We start from the raw sequence: 8,292 nt of genomic DNA, 5'->3' as shown, positions 1-8,292 counted from the left end.
AATGCTGACTCTTGAGAGCCAGCCAGCCTCTTTCAAATGCTTGTCCAGAAGCTACATTGGTGCTGGACAAGCCATAGGACAGGCAGGTGTAAAACCTGTAGTGGAAGAACATCTCTTAGCATTCCATAGTGAATACTACAGTGCTCTGGATGGAAGGAAAGTTAACACAATCTCCTTTGAATTCTAATTATTGGTAGCGGGATATTATTTTCCAATATACTGTTACACAGCCTGAGCCCATAACTTTGAATAAACAAATAAAAATAAATGACACACAGAGGAAGCGGAGGCAGTTTCTTTATTAGCTATGTTTATTATGCCACGGCTCAAGCCGCTCTGTACACAAAGCACCCAGCTGCTTTAAAGCTACTTGGTTTACACTGGATTTTCTTTTTTTAAAAAAAGTTTTAAAATGAGCTAGAAATGGTCCTTCTATGGCAGAGAGGGTGGCTGGCAGGGCCATTCCCCCACTATGCTACACAGCATGGGAAAGGAGGGAGGAGGGAGCAGGAGGCAGCAGTCACCACCGGACTGAGGTCCTGCCTGGCCCCCTGCTCCAACCAGCAGTATTTACAGCCAGGAACAGCTGGAATGTACAGGGTGCGAGGAGGCAAACAGGGCGCAAAGAGGAAAGTAGGTAGTTGGCTGCTGGGCAAGTGTTTTGTATTATCTCAGTACCTTTTATGCCAAAGTGAAACCTTGGTGTCTGTGGCTGCCCCAGGATCCTACAGTGCCACAAGGGCAAGAAACTCACCATAGAGGAAAATGTAGCTGTTGGCATGGGCTGAAGGCAGCCTCAGACAAGGGGGAAGGGATGTCAGTGAGGGCCAGGCATAAAAACACAGTGGCTCAGAATACTCTGGAGACAGGGAAATCCCCATGACATTGGCTAGCGTTAGCTGGAGCAAGTCGGGAGTTCATTGGGGTGTGGGGTGGTGGAACGCTGCAGAATTCAAGATGAATAAATTAACCTGGAATGTGATGAAGTGCCAAGTTTGAGGGCTGTCGGGCTTCATTTCCTGCACGACAGAGGCCGGAGTGGGGCTCAACCCTCTGGGTGGCACTGCGGGCGTGGGCTAACACTGCGTACCCAGTACGCAAATACAGTGAGCAGAATCCCGCCCCAACATGGTGGGAAGGGAAGTGGGTGCTCGACCTAAGAGTCAGTGCCACGTGGAGGGGGAGCAAGGGGTTCAGAGTCCTCTCAAGACCCACGGGAAGAAGAGTGGCACAACAGGGCCTGACGTGGAGTACATTGTAAAAAATAAAGCGTTTGGAGTAAAATGCAGGGTTTATACAAAAGGGGTTATTTATTTATTTAAAAAACCTCCCCACAAACCTGTCGCCATGGCAACAAGGGGTGGGTAGAGGGCCAGCCTGGGTTCCTTGGCAGTGAGGGAATGGGAAGGCCACGCCTTTCCGCTCCCAGATCAGGCATTTTTTTTAAAAAAAATCTTTTTACACTTGAGTTTTTTCTTATAAAAACACAAATAGGGGAAACAACAGGACCCCTGAGGCAGGCACAGGCCCCAATGGGGGCCACAGAGGGATGCAGGCCTCTGGGATCTGTCCCACCCTCCAGCTCATGCAAACACCTGCATCTTAGCGGATGGCTCCGCTGAAGAAAGCTGGGTGTGGCTTGGCCCCAATACAGTAGGGCTGGGTGTGGATTCAGACCAATCAGACAAGGAGTGCGGGGAGGGGCTACTCCACTGCTCTGGGGACTCTGGTGAGGGAGTCAGGTAGGGGTGCTCGCTTGGCGGGTGGAGGAAGTGCTTGGGTGTCGCATCTTGCCCCTGCGTGTAACTGTGTTGAGAGGGCGGCGTTGGGTAATCCTCCACCCCTGCTGCCTTTAAGTACTGAGGGGGCCCTACGCGTGGTGCCCCCGGGCCCTGGCCCTCCTGGGGTGAGACAGGTTGGTTGGTACGCATGGTGGTGGCTGGTGGGGGCATGGGCTGGGGCGCCTCCTTGGTGTGTGAAGGAGCTTGGTTGGGCAACCCCTGAGAGCTGTGCCCCATGGCCATGTGGTTAGGCAGAAGCAACCCTGGAGGGAAAGCTTGGCCTGGCTGGTGGAGGTTGGGATGAGAGGCAGCGGGGTGCACCACTCCTATGATGGGCTGGCACTGGGAAGTGGGAACACGGGCATGCCAATCAAAAGGCATGGCTACAGGGCCCACCATGCCCAGACTGAGCCCCATGCGGCCAGGTGGCACTGAGAGGCGGTTCATAGAGAGAAGGGTGCCATCCCCTAGGTCGCTGAGGCGTGCCAAACTGACAGCAAAGGGTGCCTCCATCATGCCATGGACCATAGGAGTGGAGGGTACTGACAAGGAGGCACTGGCTGTGTGGAAGACCCCAGGCGAGGCAGGATTGGGCACATAGGGGGAGTCCAGCGAGTCAACAGGAGACAGGGTGACAGAGCTCTCCAGGAGAGAGCCTTGGCACTCCAGGTTGAGCTTCTTGGCACGTGCCTTGGCCTCTTTGCTCTCTCGTGCCAGGCTGGCACTGCTGCCTGCTGTCACATTCTTGGTGCTGGGCCGCCGGCTCTTCTTGCCCTGTGGAGTGGGCTTGAGGCTGGGTAGGAAGCTATTGGGAGGGCACATGAGAGGGGAGAGGGAGTGGCCAGCAGGTAGCGCCCCCTGTGGGCTGCGCACAGTGTTGTAGTCATCCAAAAGACGGACGATGTCATGGTGCAGGCGCTCCTGGGCCACATCACGTGGCAGCCGATCCATGTGGTCTGTGATCTCCCGGTTAGCAAAGTGATCCAGCAGAATTTTGGCTGCCTCATAGCTGCCTTCCCGGGCTGCCAGGAACAGTGGTGTCTCCTCCTGCCACAGAGAGGACAGGGTGATGGTCACATACTACAAGTATTCTGGAACACGGGCAGTGAGTGATTGTACAGAACTTCCTGCCTCCCCAGTAAACCTCCCCACTACACACCCACAGGCAGGGAAGCCATCTGGTCCAGCTGGACAAGAGCTTCCCCTGTTACAAGGGACCTACAGTAACAGCTAGGACTCTCCAAGCTGTGGTGAAGGCGCAATGTGATGAGGGACAGCTAAGCGCAGTCAAGAACTTACTTTGCTGTCCTGCATGTCCTTGTTAGCCCCATTCTTCAGCAGTGCAATTGTGGCCTCTACGTTGTTGACAGCTGCTGCCCAGTGCAGGGCTGATTTACCTGGAAGAGATGACACCATGTGGATTAACGTAATTGCTCCCTGGCTAATGGTTCTCAGGCCCTACCGAAGCCTCCTACTATCCCAGCTCTCCTATTGCTCCTCAATCACAAGCTACCATCTTCTTCCTCACTGCCTTGCCATATTGTCTCCATTCATCCCATTAACATTGGACCTTCTGTAGACTTGGAGCCGTGGAAAAGCCCCCCCCCCCCCCCGATCAACTGTTTTGTTATGGAGATGAACATCCAAACAAGATTCAAGTAGCTATGAGGCCCCCGGGATCACCCAGAGGTACTCTCAGGAATGGTCTGGTAATGCCTTCTGGGTAGCAAGGCTCTCCGTTTGTCCCTTCCCATCAGCTCAGCACTCCACTCCTGAATACCAACAGTAAAGCGTTTTTGTAGGCAAGCCATTTCCACCTCCTATACATAATCTGCTCTCTCCGTTTGTGCACACGCAGGGCTCCGCAACAACAGTGGCTCTGGGCGTGCAAAGCTCTCACCCTCATCAACACACCCCAAATGAGTCTGGGTGTGGGGGGCAGAAGTCAGGAAAATGGTCAAATCAACTCCTGCTGCTTGAGGAGTGCCCAGTGTAGAGATGTGAAGGCCCAGAAAAATTCGGGGAAAACATTTTTCCAAGGATTTTTGTTTAAAAAAAAAATGGAAAAATTGAACAGCTTTGGATTATGAAATATTTTCTTTTAGAATTTAAGACAAGGTGTTTATATATTGTTACCAACCCTTTACTCGGCTGTCTAGCCAGAAATGCAGGGTGGCTGAAGCGTGGAGGGGATGATCCCCTTCACGCTTCTCCTGCCCTGCACTGGATAGGCGGTTGCCTCCGAGTTTGGAGGCGGCCACCTATCCCTGTAGGATTGCTCCCAAAGTGACTTTAGATCTGTGAAGAGTGCTTAAAAAATAAGAAATGCTTATTTTTCCATTTTCCCCAAAGTTTCTGTTTCCCCCTGAAAAAAATGGGGAAAACCCCGGTTTTCCGTGGCTTCAAAATTTCTGGAAATTTTACATCTCTAGTCCAGCATAATCAGATTGGAAGTTCAGGGTGTGTGTCTACAAGTGTGTCTGCACCTCTGCCTCTGTGCATCTGTAAAATCAATTTGGCATACGTTTGCAAATGCAGTTATGAGGAAGCTTCCTAAAAACCTATAGTGGAACGTAGTGGAAAATGGCACAGAATGCAGCAGCTAAAACACTGGAGGGCGGGAGGTGCTTGGATCGTATTAGTCCTATACTGTATTATTTACACTGGCTGCCTGTTAGTTTCCGGAGCCAATTCAAGGTGCTGGTTTTAGCCTTTAAAGACCTAAAATGGTTTGGGACCACAGTATCTGAACGAAGGCCTACACCCGTATGAGCCTGCCCAAGCATCAAGATCAGTGTCTCTGGCCCACCAGCAAGAGCCATTAGGCTGACAAGTACTAGGGACAGGGCTTTCTCAGTGGTGGCTCCACACCTCTGGAACTCCCTCCCCAGGGAGATACATATGGCTTCATCACTGTTTGCGTTTTAAAAAAAACACACCCTGATTGCAGTCTGCTTTTGATGCATAACAATTAGTAACAGGCAGGTGAAAACAAAAACTCTTACATGATTAAATAATTAAAAAAATAAAGACAGTAATGGAGAATAGCCAAGTAAAGGAGTCAAGTCACAGACCTAGCCAGGCTCTGGAACAAGCCAATTCACTCTGGGGGCTACTTACCCAGCTCATCCACAGCATTGACATCAGCATGGCAGGCGATCAGTTCCTCCACCATGCCCTCCACTGCCAGCCTGGCTGCCAGAATCAGTGCAGTTGAACCATCCCCCATCCGGGCATCCAGGTCTGTAGACCGATTTCGAATCAGTATCTGTCAACAGTAGTGGGCTGTTAGGTGGGAACAGAGCTAAACACACCATCCAAAGCAGCACAGTAACACTGTACACAGTTCTGATGTTCTCAATGGGAAGTACAGCCAGGGCTAACTTTCCGTAGTGTCCCAAGGGAGATAATGGATTGATGACACAAAGACAACTCCTAGGTGGTAACCATCACATCACTGGAGAGCCAGTGTAGTGTAGTGGTGAGAGTGACGGACTGGGAGCCAGGAGATCTGGGTTCTAGTCCCCACTCGGCCATGGAAGCTCACTGGGTGACTTTGGGCCAGTCACAGACTCTCAGCCCAACCTACCTCACAGGGTTGTTGTTGTGAGGATACAACAGAGAGGAGGAGGATAATGTAAGCCACCTTGGGTTCCTTGCAAGAGGAAAAAAGGCGGGATATAAATGCAATAATAAAATAAACAGTGATCCTTCACTGAAAATGGGAACTGAGTTACCATTAATGTGACCAAGGGAGCTGATAATACTGGGAAGGATAAATATCTAGGGTTAAAAAGGCTCCATTGGTCCATCAGAAGAGAAAGGGTGTATTGTCAGGACAACACTCACCTGGAAGACCCCCTGGGCATCAGCAGTCACAGCAGCATGAAGCGGTGTACGTCCTGTGTTGTCCTGCGCGTTGGTATCAGCACCAGCATCCAGCAAACGCTTGGCAGCATCTGCCCGTGCATATCTGGCAGCCAAGTGCAGTGCAGTCTCACCTGTGCGGTCTGTCTGGGCACTCAGGTTAGCCCCCTGGCAGATTAGGTCTGAGATGATGTTGGCAGAGGAGTCGTCTGCTTCTTCTTCCTCAGCCATATCAGTTTCCATGCCACCACCACAAAAGGAGGCCAACATAAGTGGCGTGAAACCATCTGGAAGGAGATCCCAAATAAATAAATAATTGCTCTGCTTCTTCTCTCTTCATATAGTATCAATTTAGACTACAGCAAAGCATGCTGGGGCTTGCTGCATGAGAAAGAAGGCCACAGACCAACTCTGTACATCAGGTGTTGTACTGGGGCTTGGAGTCCCCATGCAACACAACCAACGCCCACTGACCTGGCCCACGGACATTGACGTCCATGCAGTCAGTATCAAATTCACCCTGGGGCGGTGTCAGGGCCATAGATGGTGGCATGGGGATGTCTGCTGCCACCAAGTGGTGCTGTGTCCATTGGCGGCAGTCCACTGGGTCTTCACAGTCCATGGCTGGCTCCTCCACCTGGCAGACAAGAACACAAGCCTGTAAGTTATCATGGAAAGCCACCTGCCTCTATTCACATGCTGCATCAAATGACTTCATTGCTGCTTCCAGTGCCCTTTGCTGGGAAACTCCAAATGAGCCAGGCCCACAGTAGACTGGTAGAGAGCCATACAAGTATCAGTGCCAGGATGAAGACAGGGAGGGATGGGTGAAGGCAGCAAAGAGCTCCAAAGAAGAACTGGAATCCCTTTGCAGCTTCTGTTCTTGAGTCTCAAAAGGAGCAGGCAATACCTTTAGGCGCTTGGCCTCCGGGCACTCAACTTCTAGCCAGTCTTCTGAGCTGTCCGGTATTAAGCTCTCCCCTTTGCAAATATTCCTGCAGGGGGGGAAGATTTGTTTGTTTGTTTGTTTGTTTATTTATTCATTTCATTTCATTTCTATACTGCCCAATAGCCGAAGCTCTCTGGGCAATTCACAAAAATTAAAACCAAACAGCACACAATAAAACAATTTAAAATATATAGAACATTAAAACCACAATATAACAATACAACCACAATAAAACCTAGCAGTAGTGCAGGAGTTTAAAATACAGATTTAAAACAGCAAAGCTAAAAGTTTAGAAAGCTAAAATGCTAAAATGCCTGGGAAAATAAAAAGGTCTTCACCTGGCGCCGAAAGGAATACAATGTAGGTGCCAGGCGAACCTCACTAGGGAGCTCATTCCAGATACACAGTGAAGGCAGATGGTACTGCAGGGGAGTCACAGAGGTAAGTGGTTTACACTATCTTGCTTTTGCCTGCCTGCCTGCTCGCGCGCACACACACACACACATACATACACACTTCTCCATCAGCTAAATGAAATACTTCTGGAAGTGCAATTCGATCATGGAAAGCTGCAACTGAGCATCCTCTGCAGCAGCTGCAAACCTGCTACAGCTGTTGTGTATTTAAACAACTTGCCAGGCAGCCATAGGCAATCAGGAATTCCATGCAGGCGAGTGCATAGAGTTCTATGCAGATGAGTGAGCAGGCTGGCAGAGAAACAGTTCCTTCCTCCACTAGCCCACTTGCTTACCACGCTCACTGCAGAGAAAAAATGTCTCTTCCTCCACAGCCAGCACAGAAATAAAGCAGGAGTGGGGTAGGGAGCAGAATAATGTATCCCTCCTGGGCCAGTCCACTTGGTGTCACATTTATTTACTAGCCTGCTAAGAGCTTGGTAGCCACACTGGCTGCGAAGGAGGGGGATTCCCCTCCTCTACGGCCAGCACAGAAATGCAGGCTGCTAAGCTCTTAGGAGGCTAATGGGTTTTCTTTCTGGCGAGTAACTTTTGTGAATGTATTTACATGTCTCTGCAACAGGGAGTGGGGATTTACTGTGGCCAGCACCTGAGTAAATGAGAGCACCTTACTTCATGCCCAATGCATCCTGACCCACAGGATCACGCCGATTCTTGTTGCTACTCTCTTTCTTCAGACTGAAGCCTTCGGGAAACCAGAGGGTGCTATGCTCCCTTTTGCGTCGTGCCACCAACACACCCAGCACCAGGATCACCAGGAGAATCAAGGCTGCTACCACCAGCAATGGCACCAGCTTGAGTGAGCCCTGCTCGTCAATCTTTTCACCTGCAGAAGCAATGCCACTCGATTAGGAGGCTCCTCAGTAACTTGCTATACATTTCGAAGAGAGAACGAAAAAACAAAGCCAACCTGGGCAAAACCTGCTTCTTCCAAGGGCCCCACCCCACCCCCATCGAGTACGGCAGGAACCTCACCTTTCACAGCCTTGAGGGGGTATGGGAACTCGAGGCGCTCTACAGCTGACAAGGCAGCAAGATAGTCAGCGGCACTTTCTGCATCAGGGAAGCACTTGTCGGAGGCTTGGTAGCAGAGGCGGTTATCAATCTCAAGAGTAACCTGAGACCTGGAAAAAGTGATGGGTGTTACAAGGGCCAAGAGCTCCTCCTATAGCCCCATACATCATGCTAGGGCAAGGCAAGTCAGCCATCTCTACAAAGA

General features: G+C 50.6%; 1 protein-coding gene across 1 annotated transcript in view; it reads right to left on the bottom strand.

The window, feature by feature from the left end:
• Positions 1–285: 285 nt before the first annotated feature.
• The window catches only part of NOTCH3 (notch receptor 3), a 68,129-nt gene continuing 60,122 nt past the window's right edge, over positions 286–8,292 (bottom strand). The window contains exons 27-34 of the mRNA XM_084838432.1: positions 8,049–8,197; positions 7,686–7,899; positions 6,559–6,643; positions 6,123–6,285; positions 5,631–5,935; positions 4,902–5,049; positions 3,081–3,178; positions 286–2,828 (exon numbers count right to left, since the gene is read on the bottom strand). Coding sequence (XP_084694558.1) covers positions 1,584–2,828; positions 3,081–3,178; positions 4,902–5,049; positions 5,631–5,935; positions 6,123–6,285; positions 6,559–6,643; positions 7,686–7,899; positions 8,049–8,197 — 2,407 coding nt within the window. The 3' untranslated portion in view covers positions 286–1,583. The remainder of the gene's footprint in view (positions 2,829–3,080; positions 3,179–4,901; positions 5,050–5,630; positions 5,936–6,122; positions 6,286–6,558; positions 6,644–7,685; positions 7,900–8,048; positions 8,198–8,292) is intronic.

The sequence above is a fragment of the Heloderma suspectum genome, chromosome 2 (genome assembly GCF_057233095.1).
Source record: "Heloderma suspectum isolate Gila_16-S chromosome 2, 16-S_ref, whole genome shotgun sequence".
Lineage (NCBI taxonomy): Eukaryota > Metazoa > Chordata > Lepidosauria > Squamata > Helodermatidae > Heloderma > Heloderma suspectum.
The sequence above is the reverse complement of the archived record's forward strand: the minus strand, read 5'-3'. Positions and strand labels throughout refer to the sequence as shown.